Here is a 22,909-nt window from a genome sequence, read left to right as displayed (position 1 = left end):
CTTTATGATCACTCCAGCACCTTCAGAGAAGTCAAGAAAGTTGCCAATGGATCCACAGTTTAAGTCTAGTAAGAATGGCTTCATCCACACCAGGATTTCTTAACCTTTTCTGTGCCATGGACTGCTTTGGTAGTCTGGTGAACTGGACCACCTCTCAGAATAAGGTGTGTAGGCTACATTCATAGTCGAAGGAGATGCTAAATTTCAATTCGAGATGTTAAATTAATTAAAGATGTTATTTTCCCATCCAAGTTCATGGACCCCCTGAAATCCACCCACAGACCCCACTGAGGGGTCCTTGGATCCCTTAATCTACACTATTACAAAATTTAAATAGTTGTTAACCCAGAAATCTATGGTGATGCTGTTTGAAGTTTTTATCTCACATACATACAGAGAAGGATGTCACTTATATCTTCCACTGCCTTCTATTTCCTAAACATAGTTGTCGAAGGCCCTCATTGTATTCCAGAGGATAATAGACTTGAGGCAAGTAGACCTGGATTCAAATCTCACTCCAGAAATTGACTAGCTAAGTGACCATGTGCATTTTTCTAAGATGTAGTATCCCACCCAAAAAAAGGAGATCAAAATACTTGCTCTATCTGCTCCCAGATGGTTCTGAAGTTGGGAATCTGGGTAACAGGAAAGATAGTGGGACCTTCAACAAAAAAATATTAAACCCTGGAGAAGGGATGGTTGGTTTGGGAAGTCAGGGGGGAACATGGAACACAAGTACTGCTTTCAGCCAGATCATAACATTGCCCACTCGCCATAACGATCCATAGCCTTACACCTAGAGCTAGGATGTCAAGCTGTTTGGCTTATTGCTTGTTTCTCTGAAGCTACTCAAGGAAATCTAAATTATCAATAGCTCATTCACTGCCAATTCAATAGCAGATTTAACCTTTTTCTCCTGCCTTCAACTTTTATGGATGTCTCTGATAAGGACAGTTCTAAAACTGAACCCCTACTGGTAGCCACTTAATGTGATGGACATCTTCCTGGAAAAAAAGCTTTTCATTTCAATTCAGCATTTATTAAATACTTGTTATATGCAAGGAAAGGTCATTGCATACTGGGGGAGGGGTCATCAAGGAAGGCTTCATAGGGAGACATGACTTGAGCTGTAAAGGATGGGTAAGTTGTGATTAACAGTGGAGAGAAGGTATGGGTGAAGTGGTTAGAACAAATGATAGAGCTGGTTCCCTGTTTGGTTAGTGGAGCCTCTCTGTGTTAAGAGGGGCAGGGCAGAGAGAAGTGAGTTGAGAGATGAAGCAGGAGAGAGAGAGAAAAAGAAAGAAAGAGGAAAGAGACAGGGAGAAGGAGAGGGAGAGGAGAAGAAAGAGCTTCAGTATAGACTAGTGCCACCTAGCAGCCCCTAGATGCTATTATTTATCTGCAAAACTGTTAATTGTATTTTCTAGATTATAAAGAATAATCACATAACATTTCTCAAATTATTTTTTTACCTCAATGAGATCAAAACCTCCTTCAAACGCTTTTTCCAAAATTCCAAAACCCAGGGGTGGCCAGGTAGCACAGCGAGTAAGAGCACCGGCTCCAGTGTTGAGAAGACCTGGAGATCGAATCCCGGGCTCAGACACTCAGCACCCACCCAGAAACACCTGGCCGTGTAACCTTGAGCAAGTTACTAAACCCCGATTGCTTAAAAAAAAAAAAATTCCAAAACCCTCCATTCACATTGTATTCATGCAAATAGACTCCAACTTTATTTTAGCTTTCTGCCCATTCTTCTCCCATCCCTACTTGCTTAAACTTTCTCCCTTCCATTCTTTATATAGCCCTCCCCCCCCACCCAGTGGGTTTAGAGCCCTTCAAACCTGTACTTTTCTTGTTTCCTTTTCATATCCAGATCCAAAGCTTCTCTTACCTTCTTCTACTTGCTAAATTCCTCTCATCTTCATTTCCCAATCATATTCCAGACTGCTAGAGAACTCATCTTTGCCCCACTGAATTTTTCCTTTATAATTTAGCACAAGTTTTTATTATGCAATTGATACTATTGACTTGCAGGTTCTTAAAAGTTTACAAATGAATAGCTTATTCCAATACCTTTTGATGACTTTGTTTCTAGTTTACCTAAACAATTAAGTTCGGTTATATCATTCACAGAAAAAAAATATATAATGATAACACAAAACAGTCTACCAAATTCAAATTGGCTCAGTTTAAGTGGCTTCCTGATTTAAACAAGCTTATAGAAAAGAATTAATAATCGGCAGTTCTTAAGTACCAGATAAATTTAAAATGCAAATGGAAAACCAATTTTTTCCCCTTCACTTTGGAACTTCACTGATACTACTTTTAAACTAACTTCAGTTCTCTTTCACTAATCAATGAAATCACCTTTCCCTCTTGTATTAAAATAATAAATCTGTCACTCTCTAGGGAAAGAATGATAAAAAGTCTAAGTGCTCTTTCCATGTAACTTCCATGGAGATTTATTCTTATTTTTCTTAAAACCATGAATCCTGGAACACATAGAGGCACTATACTTTGTAATCCTACCAACTATGCCATAAATGTAAAGCCAAGCACAAGTAGCTCTCCAGAGGACTGCTTCTGTGAATAGCTCTAAGGTTCTGATCACATAGTATATTGAACTCTCTATGTATTCAGCAGTTAACTAAAGCAAAACATTCACAGAAACCAAAGTACAGCATTCCTAATGATATAGCATAACAACTTACCATTAAAGTGGCCACATAGATTAAAAAAAAAGATATCATTCAGTAAGTCCTTAACTCAATCATCCTTAAGGAGCAATTCTCCTGAAGGGATACAAAGTACAAAGGTCTCCCGCCCCTAGGTCACAGTAAATCATGATCTTGTCTTTCATTCAGCACTAAGTACCCAAGGCAAGGTTCTTTCATCTTGGCTCAAGGCTGGCTCCCAAATTCCATGGTCCCAGCTCTTGCCTGAATTCACCCAACCATCACCTGGATTCACAGGCAGACAGCTCTCAGCTCCTCGGCCAGTTCCTCATCTAGTTCCTGTTCCATATTGAAGCTTATAGTGACCAGTCCACCTCAAGTCTTTCACAGTTTCTGTTTCTAGAAAGACAAAGCTTAACAGAGTCACAACATTCATACACATTGCCAGCACCATCATCAATTCACTTTCTTCCTGTGAAATCAACAGAGACCCACAAACAAGGTCTGAGAAATCAACACAAATAATCAGTATAGCCCCAGAACCTCTGAAAACATCAGTAAAACCCTCCTCCAGGACTTCTGTAAACAGACAACAGGAAAATCCTCTTTCAGGATTTCTGAACCTGTAGTAAGGTCCCAAGGCTTCTGTAACAGCATCGACATCCTCTATCAGCAGACAAGTCTGACAAAGTCATATCAACACAGGCAGACAAAGCACTGGCATCACAGCCATGCTTCCTCCCAGTTCTGCTCTGTTCCAGCTTGTGCTCCTGCTTTTATATGGTGGTTCTCCTTCCTGTTCCACCCTTCTTGTTGTATCAGCAAGTTCCTCCCACCTTCAAGTCACAGGCAGGGCTCAAAAGCAATTGAAGAACTGAACTGAAACAAGGTGCTAAATAATTGAATAACTGAAACAAGGCACTAAGTACTCTTTTGCTTGCCATTACAGTAACCCAGCTGAACTCTCCCAATATTTCCCTCCAAACAATGGTAAAATAATGCCTCAAATCACATTTTTGAGTGACAAGACCAAGAAAAGATTAGCATGAGACATTTTTTTTCAACTTAAGACAACTTAGGAAGTCAGAAGGAGAAATCTTTGTCACCAGGGTAGGTGACAGCCTAGAATGTGACAATAGCACCACCAGTGGGCCTGAGAGGCTGCAACAGCAGCATCAACTTCAGGAACTTTCATCCCAGAGACAATAAGGGGGTTAGACAACTGGTCAGAAAGAGACCACAGAGTATCTGGCACTGGGTACAGCATTGATTGGCATTTCTATTGTCTATGCACAGTTCTGAGTCACAGTTTCATGGTAGAGAGGAACACTGGTACTTGTAGCTACAGGGAACCAGAGAAACTTCCTGGGTAGATTAAAAGTGTAGACCAGGAAAGCAAGTACTTCTCCCCACAACATAGCACCCTGGAAACACCAAAAACCTGCAGAGCCCCAGAACTAGCTCTGAAAATAGCAGCATAAAAAAAGCCTAAAGTTTCAGACAGTGCTTCCCACCCCAAGTAAGCAAAGTCCAACTTTGACATAAAGTTCAAAGTCAAGAAATAGGCTAGAAAAAAATGAGCAAAAAAAAAAAAAGACCAAAAAAGTGGCAGAGAAGACATAAACTTGGAAGAAGACAACAATGTGAAAACAGCTACAAAAAAGCATAAAATAAAAATACTACTTGGACCCAAAGCCAGCAAGAATTCCTGGAAGTTAAAGAGATATGAGTGATAAAGAAAAAATTGGGAAAAGAAATGAAAGTGATACAATAAAATTATGAAAAAAGAATTAACAGCTTGGTAAAAGAGGCATACAAAAATACTGAAGAAAATAATGCCTGAAAAAGCAAAATTAGAAAGGAGGGTAAACAATTCACTGAAGAAAAGAACATAAAAAGCAGAGTTTGTCAAATGGAAAAAGAGGTACAAAGTTTCACTGAAGAAAATAATCCCTTAAAAGTTAGAATCAGTCAAGTAAAAGCTAATGAGACATCAAGAAACAATAAAACAAAAGTCAAAAGAAGAAGAAAATAGGAACTATCTCATTGGGAAAACAACTGACCAAGAAAATAGATTAAAGAAAGATAATTTAAGAATTGTTGGGCTACCTGAAAGCCAGGGTCAATGAAAGAGTTTAGACATCATATTTCAAGAAATTATCAAGGAAAACTGCCCCAATACCTTAGATCCAGGGGGCAAAATAGAAATTGAAAGAATCTACTGATCACCTCTTAAAAGAGATCCCCAAATGAAAACTCCCTGAAATATCATAATCAAACTTCGGAGCTTGCAGATCAAAGAGAAAAGCAGCCAGCAAGAAATAATACAAATATTGTGGAGCCACAGTCAGGATCACACAAAATTTAGTGACATTCATGTTAAAAAAAAAAAGCAAAGAATTTAGAAGATGATATTACAGAAAGCAAAAGAATTGGAATTACAAACAAGAATCAACTACCCAGCAAAACTGAATATAATCCTTAAGGGGGAAAATGGATATTTAATGAAATAGAGGACTTCCAAGCATTTCTGATTAAAAGACAAGAGCTGAATAGAAAACTTGACTTGCAAACACAAGACTCAAGAGAAACATAACAAGGTAAACATAATAGTAATCATGAGGGTCTCAAAATCAAACTGTTTACATTTCTTTTTTTAAAAACTCATACGGAAAAGTGCTCTAACCACTAATAATTAGAGAAATGCAAATTTAAAGAACTCTGAGGAACCACCTAACAGTTATCAGATTGGCTAAAATGACAGGAAAAAATGACATGTTGGAGGTGATGTGGGAAAAAATAGGTATGGTAATACATGTTAGTAGAGTTGTGAATTGGTCCAACTATTCTGGAGAACAATTTGGAACTATGCCTAAGTGCTATAAAACTATTGACTTAGCAATATCACTACTAGGTCTATAACCCAAAGAGATCAAAGGGAAAAAAAGAATCTATTTGTGTAAAAATATTTATAGCAGTTATTTTGGTCTTGGTAAAAAAGTGGAAATTGAGGGGATGATCATTAATTTGGGAATGCCTGAACAAGTTGTGGAATATGATTGCAATGGAATACTTTGTGCTTAAGAAATGGCTAAGAAGATGGTTTCAGAAAAACCTGAGAAGACTTATTTAAATTGATGCAAAGGGAAGGAAGCACAACCAGGAGAACATTGAACACAGTAACATCAATATTATAACCATAATCAACTTTGAAAGACTTAACTACTTTCATCAATACAATGATCCATGACAATTCCAAGGGACTCATGATGCAAAATGATATCCACCTCCCGAGATAGAACTAATGAATCTGAATGCAGACTGAAGCATACTTTTTCATCTTATTCTTCTTGCTTTTTTTGCAACATGGCTAAAATGAAAATATTTTGCATGATTTCAGATGTACAATGGTTATCACATCACTCAATGCATAGGGCAAGGACTGGAGGGAGGGGGAGAATTTGGAACTGAAAATTTTCAAAACTGAATACAAAAAGTAAAAAATAATTGGGAGGGAGTAATGCAGAATACAGAGAGTAAATGAAAAGTCTATACAAAGGGTGAGGAGAGAGAGAGTAGAAAGAAAGAGAGAAGGAGAGAGAGACAGAGAGAGAGAGAGAGAGAGAGAGAGAGAGAGAGAGAAGGCATGTGCCAGAACAGAGGCTGTTGGTAAGAGAGAGATAAAGAAACAGACCACATCAGAGACAGCAATGCAGCAATACCAATATTCTGTTTGCTTCAGTCCACAGTTCTTGGGAAGAAGCCTTAACGTTTTTAATTTGCAGTAATCAAAGGCTTTTCCTTCAAACCAGATCAGGAACTCGTTTGGATTTTTATGTTTTAGACTATCTTTACATGATTTGAAAGTTCTATTTTTCTTCATTCTCTTCTGAATGGAAAACTTCTCCTGTTCCCATGCCAATGAGAATTTCCTTAAAGGTATTGCCATTGGCTCACTAGAGCTGGCCCTTGTGGCACCTTCATCAGGGACTAATCACCTCATCCAGATGTGGTTCAAAGTGAGAGTAGAGGTCCAAGGACAAGCATTTCTTCACCAAGAAAGTCCTTCAAAAGAAAATCTTACCATAGTGCTCTTAGGGGCTTTCTATGGTGAAGGTTTCTGTTGTCCCACGTTAACATTGCCCCCTTCTGGCTGTTACTCATTAATACCGTTACAATGAAATAAAGAAACTGAGTATCATCCAGACAAATGATTTATTTAGTAAGATGTGGTTGCAGAAACAAACTGGGTCCCAGGCTCTTGGCAGACCATTGGTTTCTACACAGTTAATAGACAGCTTGGAGGGAGTGAAAAAAAGGATGTAGGCATTAGGACACCTGGTTTCTTATTGGTGAGAGGGAGAGAGGTATTTTTTGTGACATTCCTGAAGTTGGGTGACAGTTCAAAGGAGGAGTAATGTTGTGACTTAAAATCAGATGAGTTTGAGACTTAGTTGAACAAAACAGTGGATAAAGAGCAAAATGGAGATACTCATGCTATTTTTTTTTAATGTAACAACCCTGGATTCTTAGCAGCAGCCTCTAACCAGCTTAGGCAAATGATCCATACTAAAAAAAAAAATACTAATAATTCATGTCAGGAAATCAAGTGACCCAGAGGGTGCCTGAAACAGCACACTACCTGGATGTGAACAAGCAATCTTAGGAGGTAAACACAAAATCCCTTAGGTCTTTGAAGTCCAGAAGGTCTAACGTAACTCCATAAGCTATAAAAACCACTAGAGAAAGCCTTAGATATTGGGGAGAATCTAGTCTTTGTTCAGAAAAATAGGGGGAAAATATACACTATAATTTCCTACAAGCTAGGAATGATAAAGCTAAGTTTTTAACTCCACTTGCCTATGATTTTATAGCAGCTCTCAAATTGAACCAAAACACCTCCTGCTGAGCTTCATCCCTGGGCCACTCTAGGTAGGTCTTGGCATTCATGATCTTCCGAAGCTTGCAGAACCTCTGGGGAATGGCTTTCTTTTCAATGGGCTCCAGGAGGATCAGAATAACTGCATCATTGTTTTCATCAAAGAAGCGAAAGTGAGAGAAATCTAGTTCGTACTTACACCACTCACTCTTGACAAAGCTTTCCGAAAGCACAAAGAGTGTTTTATGACTCTTATCAATGGAGTCAATGATGTTGTCAATGATCCACTTGCCAGGCACAAAGTCCCGCTTATGGAGACACAGTCGGAAGGGGGGGTCAAAATTCTCCAGTTCCTGGACCATGAAGTTCTCAACCCAGTTAGTATCTCCTTCACTGTAGGAAACAAAAGCATCATAACAAATCTCCCGATCTACAATTTTCCTGGGCTTTCTCTTGGCCTGGAGCCAGGCCCACATCATTTTCATGTACCAGATGCCATGAAACCGGTAGCATAGAACTCCAGCCAGCAAGGCCAGCAGAAAAAGGAAAGAACAGATTGCAACCACCAGCTGCACCCGGTAGCATTCAGAGAAGGAAAGTCGGACGTCCTGAACTTGCTTGCCCCTCACTTGGAATGGAGAATCACAGAGGTAGCTTTCTGGCCAATCTGTCAGGATTTTAGCCAGCAGGGCTTGTTCATTGTGGACAAAAGATAGAAATTCACAAGAACAAATGAAGTTGTTGCCTCCAGCTGCCAAACTTCCCATAGTCTGAAAAGACTCAAGTTGTGCCTTAGAGAAAGAATGCACTGTGTTCCCACTGATGTTCATTGCCACTAAATTGGGTAAATTAGCAGCATCTGGTAGCGTCTTTAGCTTATTTCTGGAAAGATAAAGCTCTTTAAGATGTGGCAGATGCAAGTGAAAATCACTGAGCTGGTTATTACTGATATCTAAGATTTCTAGAGTCTGGGGAATACATGGAGTTACCCTATAGGTTTTTGTGCTAGAGATGTTCAAATATTTCAACTTCCTTGGCCACTGACAATTGTCAGGCATGGAGTCAAGGCTATTCTTGCTAATGTCAAGATAAGTCAGGGTTTTCACAGTTAGCAAGAGTTCCCCCACTGTTTTCAGGGATTCAAATTTATTTTGACTCAAACTTAAGGTGTGCAGGCTGGGCCAAGCTCCCTCACAAGCTGAATTTTCTAAACTATTTTCACTCATCAAACCATCACTGAGATCAAAATACTCTAGGGATCTCAAATTTCTTGAGAGTTCACAAGGGACAAGGAAAACCTTGCTACTTGTCAGGGTAATTCTCTTGATTCCTCCTAATAATGAATACACAGGTTTCAGGTCATAAAAACTGTAAAAATTTCTAATCCTTAATCTCCGAATGATGATTGTTTCAAGTTTCCCTAGATTTTCAATTCTACTTAAAAACACATCTTCCCAGGCTCCAATTCCATTAAGTTCACAATCCTCAAATACAGTCTCTGACAATTCAGAAGCAAAGGAAGATATTTTAAGAATTTCAATAAAATTTTTATCTGTGAATTTCACCTTTCTAAATATAGTCTTCTCAAAAAGCAGGCTGGGAGCATCAGATGGCAGTGAAAAATAAAAATTTGCCAGATCAGTATTTCTCAGTTCCAAACACTGCAAAGAACTTGCAAGGTCAACCATGATGTCAGATAGTAAAATTGGCTTCTTGATGCTAAGAACCAGGTGGCTTATGTTGTGTAAAGACTTCAGACTTCCTGGCTCATATTTCTGCAGATAATCTGCCTCAATCTCAAAGTCCTCCAGCATACTCAGCCCTTCAAAGTCTTGTTTCTGAAGCTCTAAGATGTTGCTCCCTACTTTAAGAACCATCAAGTTGGATAGGTGCAAAAAAAGAGGGCTTGACCCAAGTCGTGGGTAGGGATTGTCCTGCAAGTGTAGAACCTGCAAGGAAGAAAGGAAATTAAACCAGGAGGGTAACAAACGAGACAAGTTATTGTTGGACAAGTCCAGATGCTTCAAATTTCCCAGGGACTGAAAGGAATTTGGGTCTATTTCACGAATTTGGTTAGATTGCAACACTAGAACTTCCAGGTTGACACAGGTCCGAAGGTCTGTTTCTCTGATGTGTGAGATCACATTGAAGGACAGGTCCAATTGTTTCACAGCCTCTGTCATGCCTGAAGGAATGGTGCTCAAAGACTTGGAACGGCCATCACAGACACCAACAGAATCACATGACATAGAAGTCTGCTTAGGAGCGTCTTCTTCTGAGAGACTAATTACAATCCAAAAGACCCACACAGCCCACCTGGCATGTCTCATGGTCCAGGAGCTCAGCCTTAAAAAGAAAAAGAAGTCAGGATGAGTGACTCTGTTTACCCTAATATAGCACTCACCAAGGCTAATAATCCTAGAACAACATCCCATAAACATTGTAATGGTCCTAAGTTTGTTCGTACTTCTGTAATACTTCCCTTTGGGATAGTTGTGAGACTCAAATGATGTATGTGTCAAGTCATTCGCCCACTTTAAAGTGTCATATAAATGCTAACATCTGTCTCAAGTAACTTCCAAAGACTCATCAAAACTAAATCATATTCCAATTTAGATTTGCCAGGAGTTTCCCCATCTTCTAGAAGCTTCACACGTTTATATGGCATAGGTACAACAGCAATCTTTGACAGGAAGGGAGAAAGATCTAGGTTCATATTCTATCTCTGATACTAGCTAAGTGATCGTGGGGAAAATAACTTTTTTTTTTAACTTTGAGGTACAGTTTGCCCATTTGTAATAATGAGAATAATAATAAATGGACTGCCTACTGTAAAAAATGATTATTATTTATAGCCAATATCTTAGAGATTCAGAACTCCCCCAACCCCCTTCTTTCAATGTCTTAACTTTAAGTTCAGTTTTTCTTCAGAAGGAGAATAAGATTGCATTGATTCTCCTTATCTTGGTCAGTTCCCACCAAAGCTTGCAAACAATTTAATCTAAAGTAGGGAAGCCCCTTGTGTACTGCTCAGGCTTGGGTGGAGACAGATTCTTTCCTCTAGATGGCCTAAATCCAGAGGTGGTCTGATAAAAGAGGCATTTTCTCTGTCCAGGGATGAAATGATGATGAAGTGATATTATTAGCACCCCACCCCACCCCATATAAACTGTGCACTCTAAACCCAGAGTGAGCTCAGTTCCAGACTGGTTCCTTTGCATGGATGCATGAATGCTGCCCGCTTTGAGAGAAATAAACCCTGATGTGACCTAACCCTATTTGTCTTTCCTCAACTCTGAAGGCTGACATTTTGGTGTCATTTAGGACAAGCAAGGAGAAACTGGACTCTTCCCCTGACATCATTGGAATTAGGCACCCAGGACTTATTCTCCTGAAAATTTTGGCTCTGATGAGGATAGGTAAGTGATAAATTCCTCCCCAACTTCCTGTTCCTATCATTGGACTTGCTTAGTGTGGTCTGAGTTTTTCCCTCTGAGCTGTCTCTGGGGATACAGGTTCAGGGTTGTTGTGAGGATCCCATAGTTGTACAGTGCTAGGCACAGTGCTTGGCATAGGACTGTTAACTGTTTTATTGAATCTTTATTGATTAGATGTAATTGCTTCAAACTTGATAACTTTGTGGGTTTTTAGACATGATCAGCATACAATACCAGTAGTGATGAGATGAATATCTATGTAAGGTAATTTGGAAGCACATTCAACTAAATTAAGGTCACCTGATTGTTAATTAATTGGTTTTGTTTCAAGTTTTAGATACACGATATTGTTTATGGTATTGTTATATTTCTAAGTATTTTTATATTGTGTAATTTGGTAAACAATTGTATCACTTATGTTGTTAGAAAAGCAATTTCTTTTATAATCTAGATGTTGTTAGATTAAGAATTATACTGTCAGGAAAAAAACTGAATGGTTTAGGAAGCTCTTAGGTCATTCTATCAGCCTCAAGTATTTACAAAGGTAGTTTTTTTTTAAAGGGAAATTGGTAATTATACAAAGAAAAGACTTTGTAAAATCTCCTTTGCAAAATGACAAGGGGGATAACTAGGTGGTGCAGTGAATAGAGCACCAGTTCTGGAGTCAGGAGGATCTGAGTTCAAATCTGACCTCAGACACTTAACACTTACTAGGCTGTGTGACCTTGGGCAATTCACTTAACCCCAATTGCCCTGCCTTCCCCCCTCCAAAAAAAAAACCACCCTCCCCCACAAAAAAAAACACAAAGATTTTTTTAATCATCTAGTCATAAATTCTTACTAACCCTGTGCAAGAGTTTTCTGTGTTGTGGAATTCTTACTGGGTAAATGGGAATCCTGCCGCAAAATAAGGGTGTGATTTTCAAGTCTACTTCATCTAAGGATATATTTATATATCTGTTGATTGGAAAGTTTGTAAGATATCTCATTCACTATCTATGTGAGATTCCAGAATGTAATTGTTTTCTTAATTTCTAAGGGAAGAAAAAAATACTGAGTAAAATTTTGAAGATGTAGTAAACTTTGTTTTGTGATAAGACTAATTTAATTGGGTATATTCTTCTTGCCTTATAAAAACTGAATCTATTCCCCATTACAAACACTTCTTTGACTAGAGAATTTAGGTAACTAGGAATATTGTGGTAATTAGGAATTTAGTTTGTTATAGTGCTTTGGGGATTTATTCATGTTACTTAAAAGACATTTTACACAAACTTAGTTTTGATAAATTCCAATTTTAGAGGTTTCCAACTAATTTAATTCATGCCTAATAATTTAGTGATTATTCCTTTTAACATCAGGATAATTTTTAAGATATTTTTTAAAAAGGGAAATACTTTTACAAAGAAATGTTTTGTAAAAATCGTTTTATGATTTTTAGGTCTACTAAATTTTAATTTGTGAGATAGTTTGTTTTGATCATAATTTGATATTGATAACAATTGTATCCAAACCTGTGAATTTCCAAATTTCATTCGTAGGTTTGTTATGTCCTTGTTCCAGCCTCAAATAGGTGTTTTCAGAGAAACAGAGTCAGAGTCAGCAGCTCAATAGAAGCAACATCATAGATCTAAGGCTAGCAATTAATACTAACGCATCTAAATTACTGTAATGAGTTGTAAGTGGGAAAGATCTTGCTGTTTTGATCTGAATTTATAGTCATTCCATGACCTAAGTAAGAGATAAAATTAGTGTTTGAACTTATTTGTAAGATTTCATTTCTAAAGTATCTCATTCTTTCATATTGAGTCTAATTAGAGAAGGGTAAACAAGCTTGAGAAACAGAGTTAAATCTATTAAGTTGTGAGGTCAAAAGCAGGAACCTCTTCTGTTTTTGTTTAAAGGAATAGGATTTTAGAACAGACAGTTATGTTAGTGAATAATTTATGAGCTATCTTGTGTTATCTTAATGGGAAATTTGATTTTACTTTTGTTTGTTGTTTAATCTGGAATTAGAACAGGTGTAGAAATGTATGCAAACTACTTACAACTAACCTTAAAGATGTTCCCATTGTTTAAATGGGTTCTTCGAACAATAGTATTTTTCTGTGATGAATCTCTTACTGTTACCAATGTGGGATTTGAAACTCTGATTATTGGAATTTGCTATTCAAGACCTTATGGAACTGGTAACTGATATTATTCTGAATCTGACTTCAGGCATGACCATCAAGGAATGCTATTGAGCCAGCAATCCTATGAGATTTTACATCTATGAACTGCAGCAGATGTTCTCATGGGAAAGGCTGGGACAATGACTATTTGCATGAGCTGAGTCTCCTGATTCAATTTCCCCAATAGGATACATGGAATAGAAAATATCCCAACTGGCTGACTTTAAACCTGGCTCAATGCAGTTTTGCCTCAATTGCCTGGAATTGACATAAAGTTAGGGAAGCATTATTCTCTTAGTGCATAGTTATGTCCCTATTCTTTTATGTCAAATTCCTATAATCATGTCAGATGACCAGTATGAACACAATATTAAATCTTTATCCTATAAGCTAATATTGGGGCATATCTGAGTTACTATAGTAAGATGCAAGTATAAGATTTGAGCTATTTGGCCTAGAATTTTATTCCTTTCTATATTCCAAACAACTAACTTAAGTATTTAGCCTTGACGTCTGTTACTAGTTATATATGCCTGTATGAGTTGGTATCTTTTAGTTCCTTATAATGGTATGGGCATAATTAACTCAAAGACCTGTGAAACCAGGACATGATTGTGTTATATGTTGTTATTATATATGTTATTTTTATATTATTTTATATGATTATTTTATTTTATATAATTATTTTAATATATGTTAATAGCAGAACTGTCTGAGTTCTGTTACAATTAGTTATCTTAGAAGAAGAATGGCTTGTGGTCTATCTTGTAAATGCCTTAAAAAAATGTTCACTTTAATTAGGAGTTATTTATTTGAACATGGCTAGAAGTTGGAAATGCATTTTTGTAAATAACTTACTTGCATTATTTGACCTGATTATTGGCAAAGTAATTTAAAATTGTGTTAAGGCCATTTTTGTAGGAAATTTTTTTTTGCCTTTTTGGAGGGCAATTGGGGTTAAGTGACTTGCCCAAAGTCACACAGCTAGTAACTGTGTCAAGTGTGTCAAGTGTCTGAGGCCGGATTTGAACACAGGTCCTCCTGACTCCAGGGCTGGTGCTCTATTTACTGTGCCACCTAGCCTCCCCTGTAGGAAATTTTAACAAAGAAAAAGGATTTCTACAAGTGACCTGACTCTAAGCTGAAAACTGCTTAGACCACACTCAGACCAGAGAACTCCAACAGATGGTGTCCTGAGAACCAGACAGGTGCATGAAATGAGACTTCTGAGTCTTAAATGGACAATTTTACTCAGTGTTTACTTTTTCTCTTTGGATATTTCATCTGTAAGGTCTACTCATGAAAGGGGACTGCCCTCTTTGGTTTTCTCAATTCGTCTAGCAATTTCTCCCTTCTCCCTCCACCCTCCCACATTGTTACCATAATTATGTTACCATAATAAGTCCCCAAACCCTTGATGAAGTGTTGGCCATATCAGTTAGTGATTCATGGGGGAATTTGAAAAAGGATTATTAATAACCAATATCTTGGAGATTCAGAACTTCTCCCAACCCCCTTCTTTCCATGTCCTGACTTTAAGTCATTTAAGTACATTTAAGTACATTCTTCAGATGTACATTTCTGATAATGAGATTGCATTGACTCTTCTCATGTGATCAGCCCCCATTCAAGTGTGTGTACCCCAAAAACTGTGTGCAACAGAAATCCTTACGCAAATAATACTCAGAGGTTTCTCAAGTTAGGAAGCAGGAAAGAATGGTTTATTACAATCTCAAGAAAGGGCAACCCTGACAAATGGTCAGGGAGGAGAAGCAATTTACAAAAGGAAATGATGAAGTTATAAAGCCCTAACTCGGAATTCTCCCCCACTCCCCTCCTGACCCTTTTCTTCCATTGGTTGGAAGTCAGGTGCACAATCTAAGAGTGACAACCTACCTCAAATACCAGAACAATGAAACAGTAGACCACCTAATATACATTTGAGAAAGCACTTCTGTCCTTATTTGGCATATCCTGTGCTGAGGTGTCACTGAGGAGAGGGGTGACTCCCTACTGCTCTGAGTCCTTCTAAATCATGTGATTTCCTGTGAAGGGGAACTCAGGCCTGTTTCCCATGAAAAGTCTTACTAGATTTTAGAGTATAGTCTCAGAAGGTTTCACTTCTCTCACTCACAAGCTTGCAAGCAATTTAATCTAAAGTTGGGAAGCCCCTTGTGTACTGCTGAGGCTTGGGTGGAGACAGATTCTTTTGTCTACATGGCCCAAATCCACAGGTGGTCTGATAAAAGAGGTATTTCTTCTGTCCAGGGATCCAGGGATGAAATTGGAAGGGCATATAAACTGTGCACTCTAACCCTAAAGTGAGCTCAGTTCCAGACTGGCTCCCTTGCATGGACACATGCATGCTGCAGGCTTTGAGAGAAATAAACACTGATGTGACCTAATGCTGTTTGTCTTTCTTAGACCTAATTCTGAAGGTTGACACTACCTAACAGTATTTTTCTGAGACTCCTCCCTGGCTGTTAGTGGTATCCTCCATCCCCCAATATTAGATTGTATCTATTTATCTATGCGTCAAGTATATCTCACCCCCAATAGAATATAAGGTTGTTTTTTTTTTTTACCACAGTTAGTCAATAAGCATTTTTTAAGAACCTACTATGTGTTAAACATTCAGAAAATAGAAGCAAAAGTCAGTCCCTGCCCTCAGGGAGTTCTCCATCTACTTTGGGAGACCACAAGCAAACAAATATATACAAACAAGCTATATACTGATTCATCTTCCTGAGTTCAAATCTGGCCTCAAACACTTACTAGCTGTGTTACCCTGGGCAAGTCATTTGACTCCATTTGCCTCTATTTCCTCATTTGTCAAATGAGCTGGAGAAGAAAATGGCAAAGCACTCTAGCATCTTTGCCAAGAAACACTTAGGAGAGGGAAGGTACTAGAATTTAGAGTGGTTAGGAAAGACTTCCTGAAGAAAATGGGGTTCTAGCTAGGACTCCAAGGAAGTTAGAGAAGTCAAGAAGCAGAAATGAAGAGGGAGAGCATATGGGGAATTGCTGGAGAAGATGCTGCACATGGTAGGGCGTAAGGTGTAAGAAGACTGGAAGGGCGAGAGGGGCCTGGGTTATGAAGGGCTTTGGATGTTAAAAAGAAGATTTTTGTATCTGATCTCGGAAGGCAATACGGAGCCAAGGAAGTTTACTGAGCAGGGGGATGACGAGATCAGATCTATGTTTCAGGAAAATCACTTTGGTCAAGGCATGTGTCCTCTTTTGGTTCTCCTATCCCTAGTACCTGACAGAGGTAGTGTGCTTAAGATTTCTTAATTGTTGAATGAATGAATGAATGAAGTGCTGTGAAAATCAACAGATGAATTATCAACAACTCTAGAGATCCTTGTAAATCTTTTTGTTGTCAGCAACAACAACAACAAAAACCATTTCAATATACAAGTGCAGTTTGAAGAAGTTGTGAGTGAGCCTTTATTATAAGAGCAGCTAGGTGGCATAGTGGATAAAATGCTGGGCCTAGAGTCAGGAGGATTCATCTTCCTGAGTTCAAATCTGGCCTCAAACACTTACTAGCTGTGTTACCCTGGGCAAGTCATTTGACTCCATTTGCCTTTATTTCCTCATCTGTCAAATGAGCTGGAGAAGAAAATGGCAAACCACTCTAGCATCTTTGCCAAGAAAACCCCAAAATGGGGTCACAAAGAGTCCGACCCTACTGAACAACAGCAATGAACCTTTATTATGTATAGTTTGGTTTTTAAAGTTATTAATGCAAATCTGTACCCCTTTCAGATCTTGGCAAGTCTGGAAGGACATAGGGAGAGAATGTGAGGCAGACAAATCTTAAGCTATTCAGGAGCACTGGTGAGCAGCAGCACTGGTGGAGTCAGGAAAATTTAAGTTCAAATTGAGGCCTCAGACACTTAGCTACATGACCTTAGGCAAATGCTTAACCTCTGCTGGCCTCAGTTTCCTCAAAAGTAAAATTGGATGATATTAGTACCTACCCCCCAGGGTGGTTGTAAGGATCAAATAAGATTTTAGCAGAGTGCTTGTTCTTCCCACTTTCCTAGAGTTACTCCCCCAAGGTCACCGCCTTAATAGGAGTTGAGTTCAGGATCTTCCAGGCTCCCAACCTAGCACTGTATCGGTTCCACCACTCTACTTCTCATTCTCATTGAGAATTAACTCCATTACTCACTCAAGAAAATACAGCCAGCTTTAGAAAAAACATCTCCAAAGCTACAGAAAATATCCCCAAAGCACCAGATGCTCTACAATCATTCGCCAGTACAACCTAAATAGCTGGCATTTACATGATGCTTTACATATATTATTTCTCTGGGCGAAGGGGGGGGAGGGAATCATAAACCATCCAGTGGGGTACACACTAGACCTATTATAATCCCCTTTTTACACAGGCAACCAACCCAAATTCATACATCTTGTGAGAGGAGGAGGTAGGATCTGAACCCAGGGGATCTTGATGTCAGTCAGTCAATCCTAGCATTTATTAAGTCAGCTCATTTTGACCTATCATGTGCCGCGCACTGCACTAAGTACTGGAGGTTAAAAGAAAGATAAAAACAAACAAACAGAAACAAAAACAATCCCTGCTCTCAAGGAGCTCTATTTCTACCCATCACACACAAACCAAACCCAAAGGCAATTAGGGAGCATATAAAAAGACTCCCTTAACATTTGTTGAATAAATGAATGAGTGAATCAGTATAAGAAAGCCTGATGAGAAGTGCTATACTTCAACACTTGGATTCAGTCTTGTGGAGGAGCTAATCTGGCTCAAAGGGCTACTTTGACCCCTACCTTGACCATCAGGCAGGACCAGGGACTCACCTTCTGACTGCATAACTCAGGGCAGGTAACCTAACATATAAGCACTCTAAACCACTCTCTAAAATCTAATTTAATGAATTATAAGACAGACATGTTATCTGTAAATGTTTGAGATGGCGGGGGGATCAGGGTGGACAAGAAAAGGAATCTTCGTGGTTCCTTCCAACACTATATCTTATAGTGATATGAAATAGTAGTGAGTCATAGAAAAAAGAGCTCTGTACTTGCGAGAGATAGCAAAGAGCTAAGTTTCCACAGAACTGCTAGAAATTACTGAAGTAAAACTGATAAAGGGAGTTAACAGACAGCAGATGGACCCAACCAATCAGAAGGCAGACTTCAAGGAGCCTTGAGAGACCCTCAGACTAGGATAAGGACTGATCTGGTTTAAACCTAAAATTACTATTGCTCATGCTTAATAAACTTCATGTACATTACATGACACACTCTGCATGGAATTAGAGCCTCATTAATAGAACATGGAATACATGATAACATATGATGAAGGGAGGGAATCATGCTTAGGAGAAATATGTAATGGGCGTATGGGGAAGATTGTAACCTTGAAGAGAATAAACCAATCTGTCCTCTAAAGGGAGGTTTCCTTGCCAAACTAATAGTATAAAACTCTTCTCACTTCTATATTCAGCACTCCCTCTTCCCAAAGAAGGGCAGAGTCCACTTCTGGTCAGAAACTTTCAATTCCTCTGAACTTCTCCTCAATAAGCTTCTTTTGATACCCAAATTTTGGTATCAATTGGTTTCTAACAGACTGAAAGCCAGGCCTAGATTCTTGTCCCAATTCTTCCAGTGACTACCTTCATGGACTTGGACCAGTTACAGTACTTTTACATGCCCCAATTTTCTTCAATGTAAAAAGAGAGATGATGCTCTCTGAGGCTTCTTCCAACTCTAAAATGTCTACAGTAGCAAGGAAACCAATCAGATATCTCACAAACACACTGTCAACAAATGTATGCAGAGGAGAAGAAAGTGTCTCTCAAAGAATATCAATTACAGGAAAGGTGATTATCATTACAAACTCTGGGTACCCAATATCTAAATGTAGATACAGCCACAACCTGGCTCCATCTGTCTTTCCTGACCTTTTTCTACTCTACTGCCCTTCATGCACTCCATGTTCTAGCCAAACACCCCTTCTTGATGTTCCTTAGTCTTCATATCTTTGAAAACATGGACACCATGCTTGGAATGAACTTCCTCCTCATCTATACCTCTTTCCCCAAGCTCAGATCAAATGCCACCTCCCATATGAAGCCTTTTGTCCTTTCTCCAGCATCCAGTGCCTTTTCCACACTGAAATTGCCTTTTATTCATTATGTGTGAGTGTCTGTGTGTATGTATGCATGTATACACATGTGTGTATGTATATATACATATATTTGTGTGTATACACATATACACTGTTGATAGTTTCTGTAGGTTGTGTCATAGTCGTTTGTTCATTTCTTGAGGGTACTTTGTATCTTGAGGATTTAGGGTAATTTCATTTCTTTTAGGGCATTCCTGGGCACCATCTGGGCAATTCACATTCTTCATTCATTTGGTGTTTCCTTTGTGGATGGTTGGCCAAACTCTTGAAGGTTTTTTTTTCTTTTTGGAGGGCAATTGGGGCTAAGTGACTTGCCCAAGGTCACATGGCTAGTTTTTGTGTTAGGTGTCTGAGGCTGAATTTGAACTCAGGTCCTCCTGACTCCAGGGCTGGTGCTCTATTCACTATGCCACCTAGCCACCCCTCTTGAAGGGTTTTGAAGCACTTTCAAGAGGCACAATTTCACCCACATTCAGGAGCCATGTGGAGGGTCTTGGCACTCACCTTGGAAACTGCTCTGGATCTTTTTCCATATCAGTAGAAATAACCTTTGTTATATATAAGTATGTTTGTCTTCCTGTTTTATGTCTCACCCGATATTTATGATCAGATGACTACAAAACACAGTTATTTCTGCTGTGATATCTTTCAAAGAATTATGCATAAATTTGCATAAATGGGAGATATATTGTTGGGAAAGGTGGCATTTTTTTTCTACTGCATTAAACGGTTTTTAGAATTAGTAAACAAAACAGAATCTTTTCTTTCCAGTTTTATAATAGCAATGATATGCTATTTTTTTATTTCAATGAGTAAAAATCTATTTTTTTCTTCTGCCCATTGAGAAAAAGAAAAAGAAAAAACTCCTTGCAATAAATATGCATAGTCAAGAAAAACAAATATCCAAATTAATCTAAACCAAAAACAATATGTCTCAACCTGCTCTCTCAGTCCACTGTGTCTTGGAGGAAGTGGGTAGCATACTTTACCATGCATTCTCTAGAATCATAGTTTACCATAGCACTGGTTATAATTCTTAAGTGTTTCAAAGATGTTTGTCTAGTAAAGAGGTGTTCTACCGATGAATCTCATTTGTGGAAGCCTGCCTTTTCTTTATTAATATCTTCAGCAAGTATGGATGCCCTCAGTACATGTAAAGATGGTTCTCATAAAAAATTTATATAGATGGAAAAGTAGTCACACAGGTTGGTAGCTGTTAATGTTTCTAAATGGACTTTTTTCAGTATTAATAAAGTCTGAGATGTGTTCCCTCAGGCCTTTACTATCTTTGTCACTATGCATGGATACCTTGTGATCACATGATGGTTCACAAATGTGCTGCATCCAAAGCACATTGCCCTGTCTATACAGTCTAATGCAAGTGTTTTTCTCATTTGTGTTCTCGTCAGTTCCATCTTGATCCACCGTAAATATATCCAGGACTGTGATGTTGAGTCCAAGTGTGGTGGTTCACTATCTCAATGGAGGGAGGAAAAATGCTTGTTTAAAAGAAAATATGTGAACATCTTTTCCGTTTTTTTTTAAAATGTATTGCTTTCTTTCTAGCTTCATCCCTAAAAGTCCTCTGGATAAATTTTTCAATTATCTGTTTTACCAAACTTTCTTTAAATTGGTGTTACCCTCCATTTCTTCTGTTTTATGAGACAATATTGCTCATAGTCTTCCATCACCCTTCTCCATAAGATTTTTACAAATTACTGTATATTCTAAACCTGTCTTGGTTTTGACTGCCAACAAGTAGGGTTTTTTTAAACCTTGCCATCATGGTAAAAGCTTTTCTTTGGTGGCATAACCTTGAGAACTCAAGATCATCTCTACACCATGATGATGCATTAGAGTAGAACTTTGAGAAGCATTTTGCATATGTTGCACCTATTTTAATTTTCTATGTACATGACACAATCTCCCAACACTGAATTTTTATTGGCTATTCCTCATGCCTGTATTTCTTTCCAAGTTCATCCTCACTTCCTGACTTTTGTAAGATGCCAGTTAAAACCCCACCTTCTGCAAGAAGTCTTTCCAAGTGTCCTTTAATGCTAATGCAATGATCACCAACTTATCCTGTCTATAGCTTGCCAGTAAAGTTGTCTTCTCATCAGTTCCCTCCCTAGAATGTGAGTGCTTTGAGAATAAGAACTATCTGCGTTGTTGAGGGGGGTGCCTTTTTTATCTTCCCAGCCACTGTGGATGCTAAATAAATGACTGTTGACTTTACTTGTATGCGCCCTACCCCCAGTACAATGGAAGGCACTTCAAGGCCCCAGGGACTGATTGAATTTTTTGTCATTGTATTTCCAGCACCAGCTTGAAGCCTGGCACACAGTAGATACATAATAAATACTGCTGAATTGTTGAATGAATGATGAGATGAGCTGCAAGGTTCCTTTCAACTCTGGGACCCTCTGTTTCTATAAATAGGGCAAGAGAAAGAAGCTAATCTATTGATAAGCTGGTAGGGAGGAAAAAGGAGAGACACAAGATGATGCCAGTCACACAGGCATATTTTCTAGATGCATACAAGAAGCGTTAACACATGGTTTCTATACTCCAGTACTTCACATATAACTGGAACTTGTTAAATCATAATGAATGAATACAGTTTAGATGGGGAGACAAGACATAGACATTTGAGACAAATTAAGCACCAAATGAGTGCAACAGATAAGAAGTTCAAAGGAGACACAGAGTATTAGGGGCTGTAGTGGTGAAGCTAAGCTTCATTAAGGTACAGGGATTTGAGGGTAGTCCTAGAAACTCTGGATAGGTGAGGAGGAAGAGGTTCTAAGCAGGGGGAGCCTAATAAAACTTTTGCTGAAGGGAAAGCAGGAACATAGAGTCAGAGACTATGTACTATTTCATCTTTATAAATCTCCCAATACTACGTGCCCTGGACAAAATAAGCATAAAAAAAAATTGTTGAATTGAACTGAAGGAGGAAAAGATAAGAGGCTACTGGAATAATCCAGATAATGGATTTAGGAATGAGGATGGAAAGGCATCTCTCTATAGATAATTTTACAACTCAGGCATTGCTTCTGATTCCTGGGACAATGGTTTTTAATTTAAATATAAAAGCACAGGGGCAGGGTAAATAAGAGGATTGTCTTTTGTAAAAGATCCCCCTAGTAAGCTCATGCCCATGGCTGCCATGCCAAACAACCCATCTTCAAGAAGTGAAATCAGGGGAAGTTTTCTATTTTCAAATTAATGAAATAAAATTGTAATCTGAAAAAACAAAAAGCAATGCCCAAAATGAAACCATGGGAAAAGAACTTTAGCAACTTTTTTCTGAGATAGTTTTCTCGTTCTAACCATAATTACGCATATTTACATAGGATCATAGATCTAGAGCTGGAAGGAATCTTTTGAGATCTAGTCCAGGGGTGTCAGACAACGTCCCCAAATGAACTAGATCAAATGTAATTGGGAAATAATTAACAAAATAAATAAAAATACAACAAAATAAAGATAATTGGGGCAGCTAGGTGGCGCAGTGAATAGAGCACCAGCCCTGGAGTCAGGAGGACCTGAGATCAATTCAGGCTCAGACA

The 22,909-nt window shown here is 38.5% G+C and overlaps 1 protein-coding gene and 1 long non-coding RNA gene across 9 annotated transcripts in view; one reads left to right on the top strand and one right to left on the bottom strand.

Moving 5' to 3' along the window:
* Positions 1-6,874: 6,874 nt before the first annotated feature.
* TLR2 (toll like receptor 2) overlaps positions 6,875-22,909 on the bottom strand; it is a 33,497-nt gene continuing 17,462 nt past the window's right edge. For both annotated transcript variants that reach the window (XM_069105584.1, XM_069105583.1), the window contains exon 2: positions 6,875-9,903. In XM_069105584.1, coding sequence (XP_068961685.1) covers positions 7,539-9,887 — 2,349 coding nt within the window. In that variant the 5' untranslated portion in view covers positions 9,888-9,903 and the 3' untranslated portion in view covers positions 6,875-7,538. The remainder of the gene's footprint in view (positions 9,904-22,909) is intronic.
* The window catches only part of LOC138175170 (uncharacterized), a 102,021-nt gene continuing 89,766 nt past the window's right edge, over positions 10,655-22,909 (top strand). Inside the window, exon 1 of one of the 7 annotated variants that reach the window (XR_011171907.1) lies at positions 10,655-10,976. This is a non-coding gene — a long non-coding RNA (uncharacterized lncRNA). The remainder of the gene's footprint in view (positions 10,977-22,909) is intronic. The other 6 variants (XR_011171908.1, XR_011171909.1, XR_011171912.1 and 3 more) reach the window with 6 other exon arrangements.

Source organism: Petaurus breviceps, unplaced genomic scaffold, assembly GCF_028583685.1.
Source record: "Petaurus breviceps papuanus isolate PSGF00001 unplaced genomic scaffold, PetGlider_PUasm1.0 76, whole genome shotgun sequence".
In the NCBI taxonomy this organism is placed as follows: Eukaryota; Metazoa; Chordata; class Mammalia; order Diprotodontia; family Petauridae; genus Petaurus; species Petaurus breviceps.
This window is presented reverse-complemented; position numbering and strand designations above follow the sequence as displayed.